Source organism: Alligator mississippiensis, chromosome 3 (assembly GCF_030867095.1).
Source record: "Alligator mississippiensis isolate rAllMis1 chromosome 3, rAllMis1, whole genome shotgun sequence".
Taxonomy (NCBI): domain Eukaryota; kingdom Metazoa; phylum Chordata; order Crocodylia; family Alligatoridae; genus Alligator; species Alligator mississippiensis.
Window position 1 is genome coordinate 86603660 of NC_081826.1, and position 26447 is coordinate 86630106.

General features: G+C 40.2%; 1 protein-coding gene across 6 annotated transcripts in view; it reads right to left on the reverse strand.

The window, feature by feature from the left end:
• The window catches only part of LAMA3 (laminin subunit alpha 3), a 193327-nt gene that overhangs the window by 25838 nt on the left and 141042 nt on the right, over window positions 1-26447 (reverse strand). For all 6 annotated transcript variants that reach the window (XM_059724169.1, XM_059724170.1, XM_059724168.1 and 3 more), the window contains 19 exons: window positions 24867-24976; window positions 20887-20967; window positions 19679-19785; window positions 15578-15628; window positions 15035-15186; window positions 14384-14494; window positions 14164-14275; window positions 13661-13828; window positions 12197-12393; window positions 10634-10750; window positions 10207-10361; window positions 9001-9142; window positions 8446-8545; window positions 5131-5247; window positions 4868-5047; window positions 3940-4082; window positions 2442-2618; window positions 361-512; window positions 99-258 (listed from right to left, as the gene is read on the reverse strand). In XM_059724169.1, coding sequence (XP_059580152.1) covers window positions 99-258; window positions 361-512; window positions 2442-2618; window positions 3940-4082; window positions 4868-5047; window positions 5131-5247; window positions 8446-8545; window positions 9001-9142; window positions 10207-10361; window positions 10634-10750; window positions 12197-12393; window positions 13661-13828; window positions 14164-14275; window positions 14384-14494; window positions 15035-15186; window positions 15578-15628; window positions 19679-19785; window positions 20887-20967; window positions 24867-24976 — 2532 coding nt within the window. The remainder of the gene's footprint in view (window positions 1-98; window positions 259-360; window positions 513-2441; window positions 2619-3939; window positions 4083-4867; window positions 5048-5130; window positions 5248-8445; window positions 8546-9000; window positions 9143-10206; window positions 10362-10633; window positions 10751-12196; window positions 12394-13660; window positions 13829-14163; window positions 14276-14383; window positions 14495-15034; window positions 15187-15577; window positions 15629-19678; window positions 19786-20886; window positions 20968-24866; window positions 24977-26447) is intronic.

The window sequence follows — 26447 nt, forward strand, 5'->3', positions numbered from 1 at the left end:
GACCAACTCAGAAGTGCTAGCCAAAGAACACTCAATAGTTAAGTCTCTAATTGCAATGACTAAACTTCTGCATAAGGAAAACTGATGGTTCCACTTACCGTAAAATTACGTGGGTATCCTCCAATGTAAAATACAACGTTGCCGGGATCCAAATTTAGGAGAGTGTGACTGTTGTCACTACTACTGTCAAAATTCCCTTTGTCTTTTGGCATTGCTGTGGCCGCTTTGACATAGTTCAGCTTGGCAAACTGGTAAATCCTAAAACAAAAGGGAAAAAGTAAAATAATAAGACATTTTATTAATACAGCGAGATCTAGATAGGATCTGAAAAAAGGGGGCAAGTGGATTGTATTTTTATACCTTTCAAATTTTACTCGATCCAAAATAGCTTCTTCAGGGTTACTCTCAGTTACTGAAGGATCTACTTCTATTTCAGCCTCATTGCCTCCCAGATTATAAACACAAATGAGACGACCATACCTTACAGCCATACCAATGTAGTCCTTGGAAGCCTACAACCGGAAAAGCACAACAACAATTAAAGGAATGATTTATGTAAATGGTAGTAAAAAGCTAGAAAGTCACTTCAGGGACATGACAATGCTTTAGATGGTCATAAAAAGCTGTACTAATACTGCATGAAGCACAGTAATCACATTTTGTTAGGCTTACTAGTTCTAGAATGTATATTTGCAGATTCTTAGGCTGCACTGATTCAACAAAAATACATTTAAATCAATTGAAGACTCCTTCATACTTGCATTGAATGAGGTCCAATTCTGGCTGTTAATTTCAGTATTATAACAATAGTATTACAATAATTTTCATTTTTGGGGGCCTTCCCTAAGCAGTTTTCAAACCACTGTGCAAATAATAAAGAGTTTAGTCTCGTAGTGCCTCTGTGAGATAAGAAAGATGGAAGAAACAATACTGAAGTGCAACTGCTCCTCTGAGATGCCTTAAAGCAATAATTTCACATGTGATTAACATTTTACTTCTCTCATATACTTCTCTTCCTATTGTAATAAGGAAAATTAAACTGTTGTCATCAAAAAAGACATTCTGAACCAGAAGTTCAGAAAGATAAGGTAGGATCCAGCACAGAATAATTGTGCTTAATGCATACCACATTTATAACAAACACATAGACAGATTTGGCTGAGTGTAAAAATGAATAGTTTAGGAACATAATACATAGTGATTAACACATGATTAACATGTAGTTAGGAAAACTGATTAAGGAGATGGCATGACCAGGCACATGTTTTAAATATGTAAGTGAGGCAGAAAAGAGGCTTGGTGCTACATTTTGAATGAGAAAACCACTGTTAAACCTAATTTAAGAAAAAAAGTGTTAATTATATTGTGGTAATATCTATGGACCTGAATCAGGATCAGGACTCCTCTGTGCTGGGTGCTACACAAACAAAAAGGAAACCTAAAGAGACACTTCTTTAATACAGCCCATGGCTATAAGGTTAAGGACAGTAACAAGATTAACTAGAGGTATCCATTAGTGGGAAGTACAGTAAACTCTAATGAATTTGCCCCTCCAAAGGGAATAAAAATAATGGTGAAGTATCAAAAGTTGAAAACTGGGGGAGGGAGGAGAGAATGACAGGTTGCTGGTAGGAAGCTGGGAGAACTGTTGAATTCAACCGGACTTAACTGTAAAGCGTTGGGGACTCTGACCAAGCAGGCCTGGCTGGGCCAAGCACTTGAGTTATCATACCTGCTCCTGATCCTTGGCTAATGTGATTGCCCCATTTCTCTGCAGTCAGATTGTCTGCTGAAAGCAACTCTCACCCCTTTGAAGCACACCTGCAGTCTCAAGCTGTAGGCACACCTTGACACAGCCTCAGTCTGTTTCAGCAAACCTCACTTTCACTGCTCTCCCTGGCTCTCCTGACCCTGATCTTGGATTTTCCCTGAAACTTGGAGCTGGCTCTGCTCTCTCTGGCTTTCCTAGTATCCTGACTCACCTTGGCTTCCTTGGTGCTGATCTCAGATTTTCCCTGGAACTCTGTACCAGGTCCCTGACTCTGGGCTCCTGACCTTGGCTTACATCTTGGAGTGTCTCTTGGATCTCCCCTCTCAGCTCCCCTGGAACTCAGTCTCATGGTCTCCACTCCACTCCTGATCCAGACCCTGACCAGACACTCTGGTAACCTGTGACCCTGCCCTGAAGACCTCCTATTTGCAGAACCAGCTGCCAATGTCCTGGCTGAACCCTTCCAAGAAGTGACAGAAAAACAGCTCAGAAAAAACATTTGTCCAGCTAGCTATTGGTCCAATGGAAGAAAGGGCCAAAGAACCATTCTTTCACCCCACATAATGCTGAGTAAGATAAAGGTAATTGCTGACAGAGAAAATGTCCCCATCTCTTGCTTCAAAATGTATTTTCTGTTTTAAGTGTTATTTAAATCTCAATAAATACTTACATCCTTATTACCCAGATACATCACAAACATATTTGAACTCTGCACTGTAGTGTCCAGCCTTGGTCGAGGTCTTTGGAGGAAGAAGGAAAGGGATGTGTAGCCTTTCAAATCATCAAGGTTGCTTGGTGCTCGAACCTCTACTCCAGAACGGCCATTGAACCTCATTGGAATAGCAACCTATCAGGAAAAACAAATTCAAGGGAGTAAACATTTCTACTGCCAACAACATTAGTTCATGTCTGTGCTGAGTGACCTCTGGCATAGAGTTAACATAAACATATTGTAAATGAGTACCCATGGGTTACCACAACAGCCCAAGCTCCAGCCCCTAAATCAGCACAACAATACAGTAGGGTGGGAATTCTACTGTTGTTCTGCTCCCACTTAGCACTTACACAGCACTTTTTCTTCAGACATTTACCAGTCAGCCCTCACAGCAACACCTCTATTTAGTAATTATTACCCTCATTTACAGATAGTCAAGCCGTTAGTGCGTCTCAGCCAACAATGACTGCCAGGGCTCAACACCTCTGGAAAAATCACACCTTTTGCTTAGACGTCTATGTATGGATCTAGATACTTCACTTGGTCTTTACTACCTGTCTGGCATGACATTACATTGCTAATCACAATAAAATGTCAGAGCTCTTGGTCACTTTTTTTTTGGCCATGGTTTTAGCTCATTCTTTTACACAGTGAGGACCACATCTCAAAAGATAGATTGTCTAATCAATGCTTTTTTATTGGCACTATTGGTAAACCCACTATCTTTGTAGCAACTACAGAAATTGCTTCTATGGAAAAACAATACTAGGAAAGGAATGTGTAACTAACTTTTTAAGACTGTATCGCAGTTAGAAAAAAGACAGCCAGAGCTATGGGAACCAACATCTCTCTACAATTTGCAATGAAAAACAGTCACAATTGGAGAATATCTATTCTGAGGGTAGAAAGTGACTCCAAAGAATACTATCTTCTGCTAGAAGAAATGCCACTACAACAACCGGCCTTCAAAAGAAGAGAGAGAATAGCAAAAGGAGATTTGTAGGATGGGATGCATCTAAATTGGGGCAGCAGGAAAATTACAGAGCAGTGGTTTTCAACCTTTTTTTCATTTGCAGACCGCTAAAACATTTTGAATGGGGGTGCAGACCCCTTTGGAAACTTCAAATAGAGGTGCTGACCCCTTTGAATTGTAAGTGTGGGTATTCAAATACTTTTGATTGATCAGTCTTCTTTCACAGACCCCTTAGGCATACTCTGCAGACCTCCAGAGTCCATTGACCACAGGCTGAAAACCACTGCTATGGAGGCTTCTCTGTCCATATTTCCCTGCTTCATTAAAGGTGCCCATCAAGACACTATCTATTTATAGTGATAGTACTAATGAATTAATTCATGCATATTATAGCAAAATGTTTTATGGAGGGGATAACAAGCCTCCTTCTGTGCACAAATCAGCGAACTCAAGGAAATGTGGGAACTGTTCGTAACACACCTTGTTTGCAGCGTCTCTAGCCTGTTGAATGAGCTCTCGTATGCGGTACACATTGTCAGATATGTTGCCTATAGGCATCAGCTGTTGGTTGATGCTCTCAATCTTGTTAAACAGATCTGGGAGCTTGCTTGTTAATTTCATTACTGTTGGTGTGATGAGAGAAAAAAAGAAATCATGGGGGAATGGAAAAAGAGGTGCACATGCAGAAAAAAATGTCTGTGGTGCTGACCCTCATTGTTTTTATCATAATCCTCATGATGTTTGGTGGATATTTGTTTCTTCCCCTGCTTCTGGAGGAAAAAGTTTAAATGAGAATCTCAGCTTTCATTTTTACATACATTTCTATCCCTTCTTGTTGCAGAAAAAAGCTTAAAAGTGTGATGTAAGTACAGGGCACAAAAGTTCGGAAGCCAAATAAAATGCTCAAATAGGATGGTTTTTAAACCAGTATCTTAATTTTTGACTCATAGTTTTTGAATACTCAAGGTTGGCAATGACCTTTATGGTTGGTTACTGTAATTCTCACTTTTACTAGTAAATTAGGCTCACTGTGTTTGTAACCATGTATTTTTATCTGCATTAAGTAAACTGTCTGCAAAGAGAAGACATTTTTCTTTATGGTTTAAGTACCCACTTTTTCTTAACCTTGCTGGTTTTTAAAATACTTTTAAATGAAATGTGCTAATCTCTGTTTATAATTCCATATGCAGTTAATTTCAAATACTCAGTTTTATTTTACGTCATCATATGCAATTATTAAAGATGCAAAAAAAGAGACATCATGCAAGCTGTTTGTGCCTATAGGTTTGGATGGTCCCTTGCTCACACCATATACAAATTATTACTATCACCATGTTTACTAGGGTCATCAAATAGAGACTTGCTGGTGTTGACCACACACAATAGAGATAGCCAGCACTGCACCCACCTGAGTTGTTTGCTTCTGTCAAAGCTTTGTTGAAGTCAGTGGTTTGTTTGCTTCCATAGCTGCCCTTTATTTTTTCTACATCTGCTTTAATTGGGTTTAGTTCATCCAGTACGCTAGTAGTGACATCAGTGGCATTTTTGACCATATTCTTTGCCTGGGTGATGGCGCTATCTATGTCATCTAAGATGCATACAAAAGCAGAAGTAAAGACTTTGAACAATGGTAAAATAAAAGGAAGCAAAAGTGCTCAGAGAGTAACTGACCTCTGTTTATTCCACTGAGACTACTCTGAGAAGTAAGGAGGTCACTCAGTAGCGTACTCTTCTTCCCTTCAACAACTCCAAGTCTCTTTTTTACGTCTTCAAGAGTTGGATTAATATCTGCAAAAGAGTGCACTATGTATCAGCTTCATAACTTTTATACAAAACACCCTTAGTCCTTGTGGTAGGTTTTTTTGTGTGGAACACCTACTGCATTTGCTAGCAGTGGCTTAGTGTATGGCAGAGATAATCAGCAAAATTCATCCCTGCTGTAACTCCATTCAGTCTGTTGCACCTACATTTTTAGGTTTAGGAGACAGAGGGATGTAATGAGACCTTGGCACATACTTTTCTCACCCCTATTATTTACCTCGTGTAGTATTATTGATAGAAACTATGAGGCATGAACAAACAAACATATACCCCAGTGTAATTTACACTGGCTTCACATATTGATGTAAACTGAACAAGAATCAGAAGCAGGCACATGAGCAAATATACTGGGGTAGTTCACAAAATTGGTGGCTATCATGGCATCTTGCTGCTAAGGCAGCAGGGGACCAAACAGAGTATTACCTTAAGCATATGGCTACCCTGTAATAGAATGACAAATGAAACCCAAACAAGTATAACTCACATAGACTTTGACTGCCGATTCTTTCAAGAGTAATTTTCCACTGCTTGGAGTAAAATTATACTGGTTGAAGTGTTTTCATCATCTGTTTGCTGACAGATATTTTTGTTGACTTGGGGGATGTAAATGCTTTACACGTCCATATACAAGATGAACAAATAAAATGATGGTAGCCCACCGTGTTATGGGCTAAGAGATTATAATACTGTGACACTGGGGCAATGGAAATTACAGAGGAAAATTACAAGATAATCTATATCCTGCAACGTTTAGCTGTGTGTACTTTCTGGGCATGTGTGTATATAAGTGTCTACTCATCAGAAACTTGTACAGGATGCCCAAGAGTGTATAACCATATATTTTTTTAGAGGGAATAAGTACCTCACTAAGAGTGATCCATCTTGAATGTTTCTTATATTACTGCTAGTACAGATAATAAGTATGGATCAGAATGACAATGCAGAGAGTCCAGTTTAATATTTTAGGTACATAATATGCTAACAGTGTGCATTTAGATCACGAGTGAATGGCATTATTGCACTGTAGATTTTGCATGTAGTGCAGGGGACCTAACAGAACAAAGGGATAAAAGCAGATGCAGTATATGGTTTCACTTTTACTACAGATGATGGGCAGCTTTACTACAGTACCATATGTTGCCCTGAAATGGCAAGAAATTATGCTACCTTCCCTGTGTAACTGCTACTCTCTCTTAGGATTTATGTAAGGGGAAAGGCGCTTTAATTTTTATAGGAGCCCAACTGGTAATGGCTGCTGGGGGGGAGGGAGAGTGGGGGGAGGGGAGCTTGGTGGCCATATCTTGCTAAGTCAATGCTGCCCACTTCTAGAACTGTGTATGCCTCCTCTAGGGATTTGGCTGCTGGTAAACATGGATAAATTAGACTCACTTTCCATATGTTCCAATACAAAGGATTTTCTTTAAACTTTTCAAATTAAGTAAAGTTTATAAACGTCACTAAATTGCACACAAATTGCAAGGTGATGCATGCTTATAAATTACTAGTAAACAAAAGGTGAATGGATTATTTCCACCTGCTGAATATGGCATTGTTGGGTGGGACCAAATCTTGGCTGACCCCTTTTCTTGCTTGAGTATTTTAAGCCAAGAGGTTTTAACCCAATCAACATGATCCTCTTACATTTTAGGATTCTATCCTTGAAGCCAGCTATTGGGGTGGGTACAACAATGCTTATCCTTTCTGAGAAACTTAAGCAGCTCACCAGACAGTATTTGTAATTTGTCCATGCACTGATTTGAGTCCTCATCTTTGACAATTACACTGCAGTTTGAAATCTGTTCAGGGAATTGTAGTGTTCTGGGATTTGCAAAGAAGCATTACAGAGAAAATAATTTTAAATGACACCTGGGGAATATATTAATCTTTTTTCCATATACAAGATTTAAAAGACAGAAAACAAACAGAAATCACCTTTGTGCCAACATACAATTTCTACAGTGACACAAAACCTGAACTAAAAGATGTCTAATCCCTTTGCCATTCCACAAATGCCCAAATTTGTGGGCACGATAATTTGTGCTAATAGTCTGTGTCACCTTTTTGTGACTAATATCTGTTAGTTTGTGGCAAGGCAGCCTGGGGCTGCCTGTGTTCTCCAGCTGGCCTGGGCAGGCAAATGCTCCCGGGTCTTCAGAGGCCTGATCCTGTACACCCCAGGAATCCCTCTGCAGGGGGATTCTCAGCCTACATGTACCCCAACTCAGAATGTGGTCTGCAAGTGCGGAGTGATGAATCTGTATGGGATCCTCCTTCCGTGCTTGCTGACATACACCTGGGAATTGCCCTGGAAGGTCAGGGTGCAGTCTGGAAGCACAGAGTGGGGAAACCCCGTGGGACTACACCCCTAAAGTCCCGATAGTAGCAGAAGCCTGATCCTGCAGGACAATGGAAATGCCTGGTTTTGCTGATGCCACAACAAAAACAATGTCTGTTTTTAGCCTTTAAGTCTCCGGACTTTGGCAGCAGGAACCTCAGGAAACCAGGCTTTCTACTAGGGGTGTGCAAAGCGGGCCGTATTTGATTCAGATTTGGCCTGATTCAGGGGAAAGTGATTCAAATTGCTGATTCAGATCATGGTCCCAATTCAATTCAGCCGAATCTGAAGATTCGATTCTGATTTGGAGAATCAGTGATTCAGCCATAGATGCAACTTTATATGCTTTTTCTACATACCTCAAGGTACCAGGCATCTCATGAATGCTGAGATGGTGGGGTGGATGGAGCGTCCCACGGGAGTGCAGGGGGGGAGGGCAGGAAGGGAGGGGGTTGCTCAGAAGTGGACTGGAAGTGCTTCTGGTCCACTTCCAGGTCCGCCGCCGAGTGCGCTGTGCCCCCTCCCTCTTCCCTGCCGTGTTCCCGTGGGATGCTCCATCCGCCCCACCATCTCATTTGCATTTTCACAGACCTGTATTTTGCCTTCTATTCTACCCAGGAGAGCAAACAGCAACAGATTCTCCCTGTGCCTGAAGAAGGGTATTTGTGCCCCAAAGTTAGCAAAGAACAATGTTTCCAACTATTTAGTTGGTCTAATAAAAGATATCACATCTACCCAAAGAACCTTGTCTGACCATGAACAGGGACATTGAAATGAAAATTGCTAATCCTCTATCAACATGCCTGTCATTGTCTTGTTTTTTATAGTACCTTGTAATGTCCGTTGTGCCACCTGTGCTTGATTCAACAGAGTGCCGCTTTCAGCTTTTAATTTTGTAGCTTTGCCTGCTAGGTCTTCTCTCTCCACAGTCTAGTAACAAAAGTACAGTACAGAAAGATTAATTTTATAATTCCACACAAGGCAGAGGAAGAAATTAGGAATAAAAATTAAATAATAAAAATTCAGCCTACTTAACAAAAAAAAAAAAAAAAAAAAAAGAAAGACAAAAAATTTTCCTGAAAGAACAGGACTCTTTTCCTTTCCCCATTTAGCACAGCCTCTTGTCCTTAACAGCCCTCTTTGTTCTCTGCAGGAAATTGTCTTCTGTGTTCCTCATCTTGTCTATAGTTTCGAGGTCAATATCCAGACAAGGGCAGCATCTAACTTGTGACTCCAAATTCAAGTAAATGTGCAAGAAAGCATTTGAATTCAGATCTTGTGTATGTACAACCAGCCAAGCAAGGTTTCAACTTCAGTGCTCAGCTGGTTGTAAAATCACCTGCTTGTAACATAATTACCATCATTTGGCTGCATTATGGACCTACCAGTAAAGCTGAATCAGCTGCATTTTTGGCTTTGATAGCTGCTTCCTCAGCTGCTTGGACAGCATTAATGATATTTTCATAGGCAGTGGCAGCTTCCATAGCACAGCTAACAAGCTTGTCATTACTAGCATTTCTCTTAATTCTGAGGAAAAGAACACAATCATAAATAGTGGGCTAAAAACATAGATAAACATAATTGTAAACAGCACTGAAATTGAATATTTGTTAATTACTACCAATAAAAATATATTTCATGCTAAAAGCAGACCAATTGCAAGGCATATTTAACAAAAAGTTTTAGGTTTTGGTGGTGCATAGCAAACTTAAAATGATTTAAATAGCTCCCTGGAGTTTCCCTTGGGATAGGATGAATATGGCCAGATATATGCCCCCCACACCAGAGTTCCTGCTCACAGGGCAGCAGACAGACAGCACCTTTCAGTTAATCTCTTGCTGCTAAACAGGCCATGGGGGGCATAGATAGCTTAGCATTACGTAGAGTAACTGCTGGACTGCTCTTTTATGAGCTAAGGGACAGCTCAGTGGAATATGCACTCTTAATATGCAGTTCCTTGGTACTCAGAAACATTTAATTAGTACTTATTTGTAATACTTCAGTGACACCCCTACCCACAATCCCAATCTTCTCCATTGTGTCATCCTGTAGACTCTTTCAGGAAACTACAGGAACATGTCCACAGGAAAAATAAGACTGGTTTTGAAAAAAAGAAAACTGACAGGCCTTTGTTACACACCCTAGACAGGCACAGAGAGGGACAAATCCAATTTTTCTGACTTTTCAAGTGACTGTAGAAGCAAGTGAAAAAGATTAATATATACATGCGGTGCATTACAATTGCGTACCTAATGGGCGCCTATACACGAGCAGCGAGCTTTCTCCGATGTGCTGTAATTACAGTGCGTCAAAGCAGACTTCAAAGTCTCATGTATCAGCACCTCTACACCTAAAAATGGCAGCAGGGGCACCTTAATTAAATTTTTTTCGATGAGCTTTAGTTCAAGTGACCCTGCCACCATTTTTAAGCACAGGGACATTACTACAAAAGACGCTCCAGGCACTTTAATTAGAGTGCTCCAGGTGTTCTCGGAGCCACTTTAATTAAAGTGCTCCCCACCCCACTCCTGGAGCACATGCATAAATGCCCAGTTTTCTTAAACCATTCATTGACAAAAATAAATACATACTCATCCAGTTGTCTTGCCAGGTCTTGCAAAAACTTGGCATGTTCTTCTGCCCTCACCACAAGAGGCTCTTTGCTGGCAGACAAGGAATGGTTCTTTAGTTTTTCATTCAAATCCTTTCTTGCTCCATCTAGTTTGGCAGCTAGAATGTCATATTCCTGTGGTTTATAAAAACGAAATCTCATTTTAATTCATCCAAATGCGAATTGACATTTTGTCATTGTTTTCTTAGGTTCCAAATGTGAAGCATTCCTCCTTTTCTTGCACACCCGAGTACAGCAAAGGGAAATAACTCCTTTTTCTTTGTATAGTCAGCAGTTTACAGGAGACAGACTGCCCACTGATCCCACTGTATTTTGTTTCCATTTATAATGATACAAGCTGTTATTCAACATTTTTGTACTTAAAGTCACATTTTGATTCGCTATACCTCTTTGCTTTTCTGCAGTAATCCAAATATACTGTTCGTTTGAGTCACAGAAGACTGGGTAGACCTAAGAAGATCCAAGATATCATTCTGTTGTCTATTCATCTCTGCAATCCGTTTCTATGGAAGAAGGGAGGGTTGCAATAAATTCAATCAGTTCAGCTTCTATGGGGGGGCATAAAAATAAAATCTTCACCATTTGTCTAATCTAGCTAGCAGAAATGTTTGCAAAGCTCCCATCCCTGTATTATCTGCCTCCCTATCCAATATCGGTATTATCTGGGTGGGATCTAATACCATTTTATTGATATTCATGACACTTGGGAAGTTTATGGTAATGAAGCCCAGTTCAACAGACAGCGTGAGAAGCAGATTGAAGCTTTCGTCAGTTATTAGTTCTTCACACTGCCTGACAGCACTTACCAACGGGGACTCTTTCTTCTCACCTCTGGAGTAGAGCAAAACAAGATGTGATGTTATACTTTACTTCTGTCTATCCTTCTCAAAAGTAGGAAAAAAAGATCCCCAAAGGCTTTCTCCCCTCTGAGCCACTGAGAGTTCTCCCCTCTCTGAAGAGGTCTCAGGGGAGAATGAATGAGGATGGTTCATCTAGCACCTTCTACCCAGCATCCCATCATATCTTATCACAAGCTGATGACCATTTTAACCAGGGACAGAAGAACAGGAAACACAAGTTAAAGAACTATACGTGTACCTTCATCATTTAAGATGGCCTTTAATTGTTTTAGCCATTTTGTCAGATGTGATGTCCTAGACAAGCACAAGCAGTATATACACATGCACAGTTTTAATGTACAGTCAACAGAAACATTTCTAAGAAGTGTCCATGACCTAAGTGAAAACCACACTTTGCTGAAACAGTGAAGATCCTTTCAATCAAAAATACCATTTTCAAGAGAATGCACCCTAAGTAAGTTTATGTTTCATTGCATTAACTCCACAACAGATCAACTTAATTTATTCCTTAGATCACCTACAGGAGTTCAAGGACTAAATACATTTATGAAAAATTGAACTGTATTTTAGCTACCTATGACAGCATCACAAAAAGGATTCTGAGTATTTTATCTGTAGTGTTTCTGATGTGGCATGAGAGCAGATGGTACTTATACATCGATACAAAATAACAACAAGCACTTATCTAGCCCTTTCCATTTTACAGGGCAACTGAGGGAAAGACTGGTTAAAAGTCTTGCTAATGGCCATGCAACAAAGGTCAAGAATTGAACCAGAACTCACAGAACACAAAATGGATAGTTACAGCTGGAGAAGGAAGTACTTGGACAGAGATTATTCCAGTTCTCATTTATACCAACTCTCCTTTATTCTGATTTGGTCAAGTAAAGACATCTTAAGTAAGAGCAAATTATGCCTATTTAAAAGCCCTTTTATACTGTCAGAGTGGTGGGAAAGAGATCTTAATGAAAATAGGAACTGGGCCCAGAATGAATACAACTTGGCTTTGCAAGGCCAAAAGCAGCAAAGAAACGTTATTCTGTCCAATTAATACATGCTTAAATATTTTTTTAAATAACATGCTGTTACCTTAATGCTTTCCAAGAGTACTCCATTTTCTCTGTTTAAATTCTGAGCCTGCTTAGTTTGTCCGTTTGCCTCATTCAGAGCTTCCTGAAGATCACTGAGTTTGGATTCGTATTCATTTAATGAATCTCTTACAATTTTAATAAGTCCATTATTTTCCTGCTGGTGTTTTTGTAGTTCCTTCCTGACACGTTCCAGTACTGTGGGATTAGAATTGAAACAGTTTTCCTCTGAACTGCAGAAGCAGATAAAAATTAACCTTATTCTGCAGGTTTATACCTTTAGAATTAGGTAGCCCAGCCTTGTGAGATACTCAGCATCCTTAGCACACAGTTTAGGTGAGGATTTTGGGCACAGGGTAAAATTATTGGGCAAAGTTATTAAGTCCAAAAACTACAACAAGTCTAGTAAAAAAAGTCCAGGTTTTGCCATAAGCAGAAGTAAAGGCTTTAATATCTGTTCTATAGGTTTTACCATGAGTATCATCTATTCATAAATAAGTCATGGTTAAAGTATTAGGGACAGGTCAAATTCTGGTCCAATTTGCAACTATGGCATATTGTTCCCAGAAACATTATCTGGGCTCTATCAGCAGCTGCTCTAAAGAAAATCCTTTCCCAAAAGAATGAGTAATGCCTACCCTACTCAATGGCTATATCTCCTCCCTAGAAGAGGGCTCTGTGATCCTATCTTCTCAGCAAAAGTCAGAACACAGAATAGTATACAGGGAGAAAGGGCTTTTCCTGTTGCCTCATTAGAGGTGACAGGCAAGTGTATAGTGGCAAGTATTGCCACCTATGTAGGATATTATCATATGCAATCAAGAGATAAGATTTTTGCCTCTGAAGGAATGGACCAGTTAGGCTAAAGATTCCCTGTTGTAGTGGGAAGGAGAGAATAGGGTGGTGGATGGAATTTTGTGTTTCTATTATGGATTTTATTCCCAACAAGCCAGGATACATACTGTAACATGTTCTGATAATTTACATACCACAACATGCCAGACAGATTTCTGGTAGTTCATTTAGATATAATTTGTGCAGTAGATGCACAAATAAAGCCCTTTTCAAGGCATGATCCAACACTGACTGGAATCTTTCTATTACATTCACTTCAGTGGAAAGCAGATTCTCACTTCAGTGGGTCTTTCTATACCTGTCACAAAGTTGTAATAAAATATATCTGATATTATACTACGCATTATTTGCAAAATAAACATGATCATGTAATCATGGACTATATTATAAGGTTCAAGTACATGGAAAATGTATAAGATTGAGATGCTATCTTCACTTTTGTACTTCTTGACTTTTGCGTGCTTAACTGTATTGCAGTGATAGAAAGCAGAGTGACCATTCCCCGCCATCTTCACCATCGCAGGCTTTTTTCTTTATAACCTCTTCCATTTCACCCCTAACTGTAAAGTGAATAAAATAATGAGCTGATAGCTCAGGAAGAAGCCCTTACGGAGTTGAGCTTCTCTCCTCTCCCTCTCTGCATCTATTTGCAGTTGACCAAAGTTGCGGCTTCTCATCTCTCTCATCATCTGTTCTGCTTCAGCCTGTTCTTCGGTGGCATCCCCAAAAGGCAAAGTGTTATCTCCTCTGTTCATACTAGCTATCTGCTCCAGGAGCACTGAAAAAAAAAAAGGAAATTTCACAGTCAAGCAGAGAAGACCTTTAAATCTACATGAGAGAGAGAAATCTCAAATCTATTAAAGCCAAATCTTGCATTACTGAGGTAAACTCATTTTGCATTAATTCCATATTGCTGAAATTAATCTGTAGTCTTTCCTGTCACACTAGTGGAATTGTTCTGAATTTCATGTATCTGCATATTTTGGCTCCCATTTTCTTTTACAAAGTGGATATCTGAAAACTTCTCAAGTTTAAGTTAATTTAAGAAGTTATAGGTCTGTTAAGAAGATGTTTTCAAGTAAAACATGATACATTGGTAAAATTCATTCTTACCCTGAATATTGCTGATGGCAATTTGTACCTTTGAAAGCAAATCTTTTCCTCTTTGATTTGTCTCACCAAAATTATTAAACAACACTTCGGCTTTCCTGTAATTTATTTCAGCCTATTATGTGAAAAAATATATAAGCAGTCAGCTTAAAGATAGAATGAGATGGAAAATTAATATTTAGTTAAAAGTGATGCTGATTTGTCACTTGATTTAATAAGGTACCTTTTCTTGTAGATCATTTATATCTTGGTTAAGTTTAATAAAGTCCATGTCCAGATCAGCCACTTTTGACCCCTGACTCAGAACAACTGAACGGTAACTGTGCAGCAATGTCTGAAAATAAAGTAAAAATAATGTCCATGACCAAACCAAATATGCCACCCACACAAGGCTTAGTTCTAGAGAATGAATTAAAATATAGAAGGCCAGATCTTCACCTAGTGTAAAACAAGATAGTTTTACGGACTCTTGAGGTGATCAGTTCAATTTACTCCAGCAGCAGTTACAAATGCAGCTGAAGGAAGTCCAGTGGACTAGTGGTGGTGCTCAAGACACCTCCACTGCCTGAAAGCAGCAGAATTCTAGTGGGGTCCAGAGGGCACAGGCTACAAAGTGAAAGTGAGAGGCCTAGGATGGGACAGGGTTTTTGAGGTTCTTAAAAGCGTCAGTTGTAACTCAAGGTAGTCTTTCCACAGCATATACTCCAAGTAAGACCAGCAGCCCTATTGTTTCAAGTCTGTATTATGGAATCAGCAATTTATCCATGTTTACATGCTGGCAACAGGTTGACATGAAGTTCTACTGCTTGCATCCAACTCTACTTAGTCAGAACCTGCTTCTTGAAACCATGTCTTTTTTTTCAAGTCCATTTACCCTTAAGTCCTTGATGCGCGTTTCCAAGCGTCTCATCTGCTCCAGTGCATGGACACTTGAATTGACATTTTGCAGCTGAGACTTAATCAGCAGAAGCTCGTCACCCATTGTGTCCAAATCCTTCAGCAAAGTAATTACACAACTATCACAAGCTGAAAGAAAAGCAATGAGCAAAGGAAAACAATATCAATTGTGGATATTTTCAGCAGAGAACATTTCACTGAGCACACTAACAAAGGAGGTGGAATGAAAGCTCTTTGATATTTTGTCACCTGGTGCTACATGAACAAAGGCAAGAGCAAAGCCTGCGGTATTAAAAAATGTGACTAAATCTACAAAATTAAGGGCTGTTTTGCCCACATTACCATCCAGCATTTTTATCCTGTAATATATTTTCCCCTTCTAAGTGTTTTGCTGATTATTTGATAAGTTACTGGTTATTGGCTTTATGGTTCCTTTTTCTACTCTATCACTTTTAAAACAATCATCAGTCTATTGGCAAAGCCAGAAAGCAGAAGTCTAAAGCAACTGAACACTACTTACTGTCACAATCTTCATTGGGATCCACATCTTTCGGTTCATGGTTTAAGCATTCTGAAAACAAAAAACAAAAAAAGAAAATCCAATAGCCAAGACTGTGACTGAAGTTTTGCAACACTATTTTATTTTTAATTAAAAGAAGAACATTAAACTTGTCATGCTAGGCCATTAATGTATGGTGCAGGTAGCCACATGGGCAAATCTAGGATTTTGAAAATGGGGAGGGAAAAAGGAGTGGCACATCATCACATATAATACAACACATATTTTTCTCCAGTTACAAAGAAAATAGATGCTTTACTAATATTCTAAGAAGCTAGCACTATATATGAATCATGGAAAATTAAGGTTGGAAAGGACCTCACGAGGTCATCTTATCCAACCCCCTTCTCAAAGCAGGACCATCCCCAACTGTATCATCCCAGTCAAGGTTTTGTCTAACTGAGTATCAAAAACCTCTAAGGACGGAGACTCCACAACCTCTGTGGGTAACCTGTTCCAGAGCTTTACTATCCCACTAGTAAGAAAGCTTTTCCTCATATCTAACCTAAGCTTTCCTTGCTGCAACTTAAGACCATTGCTTCTTGTTCTATCAACTGCCACGCCTGAGAACAGTGCCATCCCTCAGTGCAACCACTCTTCAGGTAGATGAAGGCTGTAAATTAAATACACCTTTAGTCTTCTCTTCTCCAGACTAAATAAGCTCACTTAGTTCCATTGGTGTGGCTCCTATGGAACAACCTAGAAACATCAAAGCTCTATGGAACCGCACAGGAAGGGTGATTTTAAAGATCTTTTCCCCTAAGCAATATGCAAACTTCTGGAAGGGTACATCTGAACCATGCTACAGACTTCAAAATAAGTTTTCAGTCACTTTAAAAAAGGTTGTCAAAACAGAGACATACTGGACCTGGTATGTTATCAAAGGTAGGAAAAGAGTAAAATGAAATAATTGACTTCTGATGCTAATCTTCTGGCAAAGAAATGGCCTGAACTTGAGGGGTTTTTTGCTCTGAAAACCAACTTTCACAGAACAGCACTACAGTGTTCCATGCTTAGCGTTTCCACACTAAATTCAATTACAAACACACTGATTGTTTAATCCTATGAATAGGACCTAAGCTCTGTTCAGGATATATAAGAAGGAAAGAGATTCTGTCACACTGTTGCTCATATCCATTGCTCTTGAGAGCTAGTGGGTATAAAATATGCCAAAAACTTACTTCTGTCACAAGAAAAAGAAATGATGGCACAACAATATATACAGTGAAAAAATCCATGGCATCATATATCATTTTTATGTTGTCACTTTCTGGTGTAGGAATACATTAAAAAGCCCCAGTTGGGGGCAAACATCTGTAGTCAGAAAGAGTGCCTAGAAACATGCTTCAGGTTAAATACATGCTTATATACTTTCCTGAACTGAGACCTTGATGATCTATAAAGTCAGAATAATGGCTTACTTAAAAGATAAGCTTAAAAAGAGCCTTATGTAGCTCCGCATTTAACTTGCTGGGTTTTATGGATACTATTCTAATGTGTTCAACTCTCCCAATAGGTTGCACAGGGAGTCTTGGCACCTAACCCAGGACTGTGGGTTTTGCTATTGAAGGCAGCTGCCTCTAAGCTGGGTGTTGTAATACTCAGCATCATGGTGCCTTGTTCCCTCTGTTGAGCTGGATCTATTGGTAAATTGTGAAATGCCCAGTGTAATCATCTCCTACTGAAATTTAAGGGAATTGAGGGTGTCCTATATCTTTGCAGAAAATATTCAGGAGCAAAGTCTCTGCTGCTAAGAGTCAATGATATCTTTGCATAAGTTATAAAACAATGAGGACCAAAATGTTAACAGTCTCAAGATGAGAAACAGCCAACATGCTCCCACAAATGGACTTGCTGTATCTTCTCCTTCAATTACATCTTAGGCCATCAGGCAATTAAAAAATTGGCATTGGATCCTTCAACAGTGCCAAAAAACAAGAGTTTTTAATGGGGCTATTGCAGGAAAGGCAACTGAATTCCTTCTGGATACAATAAGCAAGCACTCTCCTGCTGATGTATAACCCAGCTACCCCAGACATCTTCCAACTGTCTCCAAAGCATGCCAATTAAATAGGACCATTATTACAGCCTATGCAGTAACTATATCACCCAAGAATGATAAACCAGAAAAATTATACAGCCTAGTGAAGAACCTAAGTCAGATAACCTGCCAAAACATGCTGTGTTACTGATTGAAAGAGCTTTTAATACAAATGTGGAAAAAGAGATTGCTGATCAGAACATAATGGTAAAGGTAAACTGAAAACAGACTGACTCACTAAATTCCATCCTAAGAATTAGCTTGTCCCTGCAATCTCTTGCTTCAAAAAGAGCCCAGGATAAGGGAAAAACACTCTTCAGATCAGTTCCATCAAAAATATGAATCTAATAAAGTGGTATTACCATAATAATGAAATGGAAAACTAGCATTTGTTAGCAAAAACCTGTACCAGGTGCCAACAACTCACAGCTGTTTCTCTCATATCTTAGATTAAACCTTGAAAGAAAAAAGAGTCATCTCAATCACTTGAGTATAGCCTGAACAATGAATCTCAAAATGTACTAGAGTATGAGAATTAGTTTGGTTTTAGTCTGACACACTCTTTTGACATATTGATGAAATGTGAGAAGGAAAAGCTGCCTTCGGGAGGAGATGAAGTACGAATTTACTAATCTCACAAAAAGGTCGGTAAAGAACAAAAACATCACAACTAAGAAACTCACCAGGGATAGGGTCTTGCGTATCTCTCAGCTGCTACAAGTGTTTCAAGAGTTCAACATAAATTAGCTTAAAGATGGGGCGTCGGTGACACAATCTTACCATTTCTTTTAGAACAGAGCTGTCCAATTTGTAAGCAACCAGTGGCTGCATGCCCTTTGGGCCACACCAGTGGGGGGGTCACACCAGTATGATCCATGGGCTCAACTGGGTTGCGTGGGTGTCCTACCACTTGCTACACCATGCCGCATGTGCATCCTAGCACCCAACCATCAAACCATATGGGCACCCTAGGCTCTACCCTCAGCTCCCTGGTGGCAGGCTCCCCTGCCACACTGTACTGCCCCCCTGAGGCAGGGACAGAAAATGGAAGCCAAAAGGAAGGAGGGGGAGCCTAGAGACCCTGGATGCTGCTGTTGCCACTGGAGCAATATGAGGAGCAGTGCCTGGGTTGGAGCCAGGGCAGACTGCAAATTAACCCCTTAGTTGGACACTTCTTTTAGAATGAGAGTAGATAAAACAAAACAAAAAATACAAGCATGGGGTAACAGTCTCAAAATACCTGAGTGATTTAGGATCCTCTCTCTAATTTTCAAGGAATTTAGGTACTTGAAAGTGCCCTATTTTTATTGATATTCTACTAAAGTTTAGGATGCCTAGAGATCCAGATGGTCCCTAGTTACCTGGCTGGACTCACAAAAGACCCTAGTGAGTAAACTGACTTTCAACCAGTTAGGCACTTTTGTGAATCCCACTGGATAACTAACAGGAAACCATTATGCCATTGTAAATCTGGTGTTGTATAAGTCACTTTGAACATGAGAGTGATGGTAAGGCTGACCTGCAGTCTGCAATGGAGCATTAAATCAGCTAGCTCATATATCAGGAGCAGCATGGAGCTCCTAATTTGCCCTGTTTCTCAGAGGCAGATTCTTTGCCCCATAAATGACATAAAAGTAATGCAGTTTGTACACTGTAAAGTTGAAAGTAAAGGCACACTAAGATTGCTCCACAAGGCTTGCTTCATAAGTTTATAATACAGTACAGCAAAATATGATGTGAGCATGCCATTAGAGGAAACATAATTTACTTAACTATAATGGTAGGATAGAAAAACAGAATATCAACCATGATTATGAATGGTAATACATGATATGGTTTCCTGCAATAGCAGGGGAAAAGATTCTACAATCCAGAAAGTCCCATCTAGTGTCCAATGTTCATGTGTCAAGATTTCAAAACTTAACATTTATTAAAACTGATCTGTATTCCTCTTAGTTGTATCAAAATTCTTCTGTTCATTCAATGAAAGACAAATGACATATCCATATACCCTCACATACCTCCTGTCAGACGATCACAGCTCATCAGTTGACCATTATTATTGCAATTACACTTCTGACAGTAGCCCCCATACTTCAATGGATTCCCAAAATATCCTGGAGCACAGCTAGACAGAACAAACATAAATATTATTTAAATATCTGAAATTGTTTCCCTCCCCTTTCTCAGACGCATTTTCATTTAATAAAAATGTAGCTTTCCTTACAAGGAAACCATCACGCAGTTTTGATCTCTCAGCTTGATTTAGACAAAAAAGAATATTTCTGATTCAGAGTATTCTCTGCGTTCTAAATACCTACTAAAATATTCTTCTACCTATGGCTGAGAATATTTGTCAAGAGAAAAAAACTTCCATTTCCCTGTCAAAAATGATTTGATACAAGTGAGTCATAAAGGAGCACTTCTTTTTAAATCAGTACTGAATCAATGCAGCAACATGGTAAGAGACAGAATGCTGCTAGGGGTACTCTCTATCAGGAGAGACAACATGATTTCTTGGCCACTTGATTCCAACTATACAGTAGTAGGACAGCAAAACAGAATATCATTCAGTCAACTTAAATTCCTCCGTTTTTTAAAATGAATAAGGTATTCTTCACTTGTTTTTAAAACATTGCATGGCATTTCTTTGTGTTGCTAAACTTTTGTATTGTTATAACTGGAGGTGGCTGCAGATATTTATTTGTAAACTTTGTCTCTAGAACATGTTGGGATCATCTGGGGTGAAGTGAACTGTTTGAGTATCACGATTGTCACTAACAGCTTCTTCAGAGAAGTATGCCTATTTTCCCAGATGTCACTGAGGATGCTCAGAGTACAAATATGAAGTAAACAATTTACTGCCTTAGAAGAAATGAGAAAATGTTTTCCATCTTGAAACAGAACAAAACAAAGTAGAATTACTGTTATTACAAATAATGGAGAATGAACCAACATACAATGAGTCTATTCAAAGTAGATGTCAGTCTTCTTATTGATACAATCAATGGGCCAGGTAGATAAGCTAAAGAGAATTATTCATGTATGGTATACCTCATATATCTATAGACCAGTATTTCTCCCATATATTTATTTATATTTGCATGCACATTATAGACATGGATAATTTAGGCACAAACACAACATATACAGTAAACATTAGTAAAATGCTTGAGTAAATAAGCATTATGTATGGTCCATCTGAGAAAGCTACAGGACAATCACCTACCTTTCACAATTAATTCCAGAATAACCTTTTTTGCATAGACATTGAACTTCTTCACCATTTGCTACACAGCCAGTTGCAAAACTACAAGATAAAAAATATTTTGAAGAAAACACAATCTATAGGTTTTATACTTTAAAGGCATATTTTGGAAGTAGTTCAGATGATTTACAATGAATTAAGCAGGGGTTAATGAACTTTCAGAATAAAAGATTATTTGTACCACCAAATTACCCAAGATTTAGTTCCATAATCACTAGCCAAATAATTTTGCTGCTTCAAGTTTTTCTTCTAAATTCACTCTTCAAAATACTTTCCTGACCCAGACTACACAGAGTTACAAATGCCTCATTTTGGGAAGGAATGCATACAACTGGTCTTCTTAACAATGAGATTATGAAAAAAAAAATCTCCCTATTGACTGCACAGCCCTTCCACATTCATGCTTAACAGTATTGCATTTTTTTTATGAATGTGAAAGGGTGACATCAAAGTCTACCATGCAATTGGGTTTTTTTTGCATGGAAGCTGTATAGACTTGAACCTCCCAGGAGGGAGGTCTAGGAGTGATGGTGCCTCTTGAGCTCCCTAGTATCACGGGAGAACTTTCTGGCATACTAAGTTAATTTTGAGGTATGTTCTGAAGGGTTTACAGTTGCTTAGCTGTAGTGTAGGGTTTGTGAAGCAGGCCCTTTCCATCACTTGACCATCCAGAAGCATCAGGCATGTTTGCCTTTGAAATCTAGAATCTGATTTCCATACCAAAAAAAATACATCAATATTACTTTGGAGGAAAAGTGGTGACTCTGGCAATGATGGGTGGAAGCTATTTCCTGTATGATGAATAGTATCTCCTAAATCCATACGCAGCTCTGTATCAAATTGAATTTTTCCCTAGATATATGACCTCTGTTAGAACAAAGGACAAATCAAACTATGTTTAGCCAGCCTCAGGCAAACACGTGTAGAAAGAGAAACTGTCACAAATAGATCCATCAGATATACTATGATATATGAAAAATCTACCTACTGCCAGTGAATAGTTCTTACTTAAAGGCTACTAGCCTCTGCTTTTGCACTTGGCAAATGCTATGTGATACTCTTAGCAAAGAGGTACTTAGGTTTTAGAAGAGCTGCATATTTCTTCTTTAAAGGTACACGTTCCAAACAACACGGAGCTCACAACAACACTCACAACTTCCCAGCAATCTTACTAAGACCCTAGAAAATGTCATTTTTTCTTACCATTCAGCAGTATTTGCTCAAGCTGTCATTTGATAAGCCCGTTTCTACTTTGAATGTGGCTTTCATCTGACAAGCCAGTGAAATCTTTCAAATATAGTCAGATAAATACACATGCATTTACATATTTATAAATTTCAATTATTTCTTGGTGTCCAGATTATTCATTCTCTCTGCATTCACATAAAGGCCTGTTCCCTCATTGCTGCTTATCTCCTCAGCAGTTTGATTCAGCTGAGAGTAATGACATTAAACATCACAGCAAAAGTTATTTCCATGCACTGACTCACGAATATGGCTTTTCATCAGGGCAGAAATCAACAACCTACAGTCTGTGGGCCAGATCCAGCCCACAGAACCACAGGATCTGGCTTGCAGAGCTGGGGCTTTGGTGGCATTTGGCAGCAGTGGGTCTCAGCAGCGGGGGCTTTGTTTGTACTGCCCTGAAGCTGGGTGGTTAGACAGCAGTGTGCTCTCTCATGCCTTGCCAGAGCTGGGCGACAGTAAGAAGTGGCAGCAGGAAGAAGTGTTCTGCCTGGCTTGGCCTGCTTAAGATGTGAGCTGGGCCATTCCAACCCACTGCTGCAAAACATTGCTGATCACTCCATTAGAGGGGTAAGAGTCTGGATTATGACGGAGAAAATCTTCTTAAACCACATTTGTTTTTAAAAGTGAATGGTATGTAGTAAAATACTAAGAAGCACATATACAAATGAGTACACTCTGAACATGGCCTATAAGCAAAACAGTTCATGGGTAAGCAATCATGCTTATGCAAAACCCTGAAGGAGACCTGCTCAATAGCAGCTGTTTGGCCACATATGTGGCTTTTTATGCACTTATGTATAATTTGTGATACAATTATCCACGCTGTGTGGACATACAAGTGTAAACACATATATCGCACATGCTCAGGAGGCAACATACTGGTTGGGCAGGTACACAACTACATATACACATAAGCTACAAAATTCTGCTCAGCATAGACCCATGACTACCAGGTGTTAGACACCAGGGAAGGAAAAGGGCCCTCCTGCATTTTAGCCCCAGCAGCTGAGTGGTTAGGGCACTTGCCCAGGAGACCACAGTTCCAGACTCCTTTCACCTGGAGGAAAATTCACAGGCACTGGGTTCTAGCTTGGGCCACTATTCCTAGTGGGCAGAAACTTCCCCATTGTATGCCATCTGTTTTATCCAACGATTAGCAAGTGCAAGGCACAGTGGCTTGTCTTCCAAAGAAGACTTGGCAAGGGACTGAGATAACGGCTGACCTCTGGAAAGCAGGAGAGAGCACTGTGGTTGGAAGTCAGAGAAATTAGAAGTTCAAGCCCCCTTTGGGCAACAGAGGACTAGAACTTGTCCTTGTTCCTAGGCAAATGCCCTAATTACCATATGTACAAAATTTAAGACAACCCCCAATAATGAGATTCTAGACAAAGAACATGCATAAATTTGTTATAACTTTCCATGTATAGAATCACATTATTGGTAGTATCGCTTAAATTTGTCATTCCCCCACCCTGACACCTCTGTAGCAAGGAAAGCAGTAGCAGTGGAGTAGGCAGTGGAGGAGGGAGTAGAGGGCAAGTGAAGAGGGAAGATGGTGGGGGACTCTGGGGGGACAGGCAGTAGGGGAGGCAGTGGGCAGCAGCCTTCCCCCTGTCGTCCCTGCCACTTGTCCCCCCCTGCTGCCTGCCCCACCCTGTGCCTGTGCACCCCAGCCCCTACCCACTTCTGGTACTTGCCCTGTCTACTCCCTGCTATATGCTACCCCCATGCCTGAACCCCCTGGCACCTTCCCTCCAATGCCAGCCTCCGCCATCTGGTCCCTGCTACCGCCTTCTTCCCCTTGCTGCCTCTGTCCCCACAACCTTTGTGCCTCTCCTTCCCACCTTCACCCTGCAACCCTGTGCTCCATACCCAGAGCTGAAGCAGGGCTAGAGCCCTGTTGAAGCCAGAGGGTAAGTGGCAACAGTGGTGGGTCAGGGAGACAGTGGTGGGGTAGAGGCTGTGGGGGGTGGGAGGAGATGGTGGGGGAGGATAGATGGCAAGCAGAGGCTGCAGGGAGGCAGGTAGCAGCTGATGCTCCAATCCTGACCCCAGGTCGAGGCCAGTGTCTCAGCAGGCAATTTGCTCCCCCCCACCTTAGACTTAAATGCAAGATAACGGGTCCCACTTGTATTACAATGGGGAGAAAAACCTTGTCTTGGATTTGAGTAAATACAGTACTCAGCTAGTAAGACTGAAACATGGGTGAATGCTTTTTTTCCCCCTCTGGTGTTTAACACCCTGTAGTCATGGGATTTTGTCTGGCTAGTTTTCTGTCTTCTGTACATGCATACATAACTGCATGCTTGAGCAGCTAGTGCACAGCCTATTGAGAATGCATAGTAACAGTGTATTCTCAGTAACAGGTCATAGAATTGAAAACTGTGTGTACTTGCCAAGAAGGTCACTTACACAACAGAAAAACAGCCATTTAGGCATTTAAAAGGAAATTGAATCTTACCTAGGGGATCCCCATGTGATCAGTGGTATGTCCTCATGTAGTCAGTTGAACTTACTAATGACAGTGAAATAAGATCAGGCACTCACTTAATGTTCTTTATACTACACTAGTGCCTGTGATTGTACAGTATCTAGCACAGTAGGACACCAAACAGAGTAAGTCATAGTCCCAACCCACTTTCTGGAACTTGGCCTCATTTTATTTTAACTTGACACTATATGGAGTCTAATACCTGTTTGTATAAGGGCATGGGCACACCCTACAGGAACCCTGTGTGGCGTCTCCAAAGTAACCTTCTTTACAGCGTTCACACTTCTCCCCAGCAGTATTATGTTGACAATTCTTAAAAGAGAAAAAAGCCAGACAATTAACAGTATCCTCATTTTGTAGGGTATTACTACTACTATTACCTTTACTACTGGGAAATTAGAGCTGATCTGTTCCAAAACTACAAGAACACTTTTATTTTTACTCACAGTGAACCATGTATTGCCAAACTGCCTGTGTTACTGTAATACATTTGTCCCACTTCTTGACTAGCTGTGAGTACAGAGTTCTCCCATTAGTATTTGAGGACAGCAGAATACACAAATCCTATTAAACTTATCTGTATTTACCTGAATCCAAGCTGACTTTGAATTTACGAGGATCCCCAGGTTAAACAAGGGAACCTTGCCTTGGATTCGTGTAAATACAGCATTCAAATAATTTGTGTACTTAGTTAATGAATGTTTCTCTTACATGTATATCTGTCTCTATTTTTCTAGTGAATCCATTAAACATGCACTCAGTTTGAATGCCATTTTAAAATTTACATTCTAACTTAAATTAAAAATTATGGATAATTATGCACAATTTTAAAAATATACAATTAATTGAGCCCAGAAATCTTCTACACAATTACCATAAAATGACTTTTAAGACTAGTTCCCTTGAGGGATTCCGATCCACTTTTTTTTCCATGTACCTTTCCACAGTGTGCAAGTAATTTGTATTTAATTTGCTAATTGAAATTAATAATTAATAAGGAATGCTCAAAGAAAAATATACCAGAGTGGCAATTTTTTTGCATAACTGAGGTTTCTAAGACTGAAATCTTGCTTTAGATAATTCACCTGAATTACAGAATCAGAGAAAATTAGGTTTGGAAGGGACCTCGGGAGGTCATGTAGACCAACCCCTGCTCAAAGCAGGACCATTCCCAACTAACTCATTCAAGTCAAGGCTTTGTCTACCTGGGTCTTAAAACCCACCAAGGATGGAGTTTCCACAACCTCTCTGGGTAACCTGTTACAGTATTTTACTACCCTCCTAGTGAGAACATTTTTCCTAATATCTAACCTAAACTTTCCTTCCTGCAACTGGAGACCATTGCTCCTTGTTCTGTCATCTGCTACACTGAGAACAGTCTAGCTCAGGTTTGTCCAACATACAGCCCGCGGGCCGCCATGCAGCCTGCCAAGACATTTTCTGTGGCCCATGGTGCTACGACGGGAACCAAAAGTAAACACTGTTTACTTTCATTCCCACCCCTTGTCCCTCCCCCAGCCCCTCAGCAGCTTCCTAATGGCTGCTGAAGGGCTAGGGAAGGGACAAGGTTCCCACATGCACCAGGTCTGCTTGACATTGCCGATGCGGTGCGGCTCCTCCCCTCCCCCCTCATTTTATGGTGTCCCTTCCTAGCCCTGCCCCGCCCTTCCTCATTTGCATGCCAGCCCCATCCTGCACCAGTCCCCGCCAGCTGTGCGGGCTGGAGTAGGTCGCAATGCAGCGGGCAGGCGGGCGCAGATACCAGCTTGGAGGGATGCTGCGG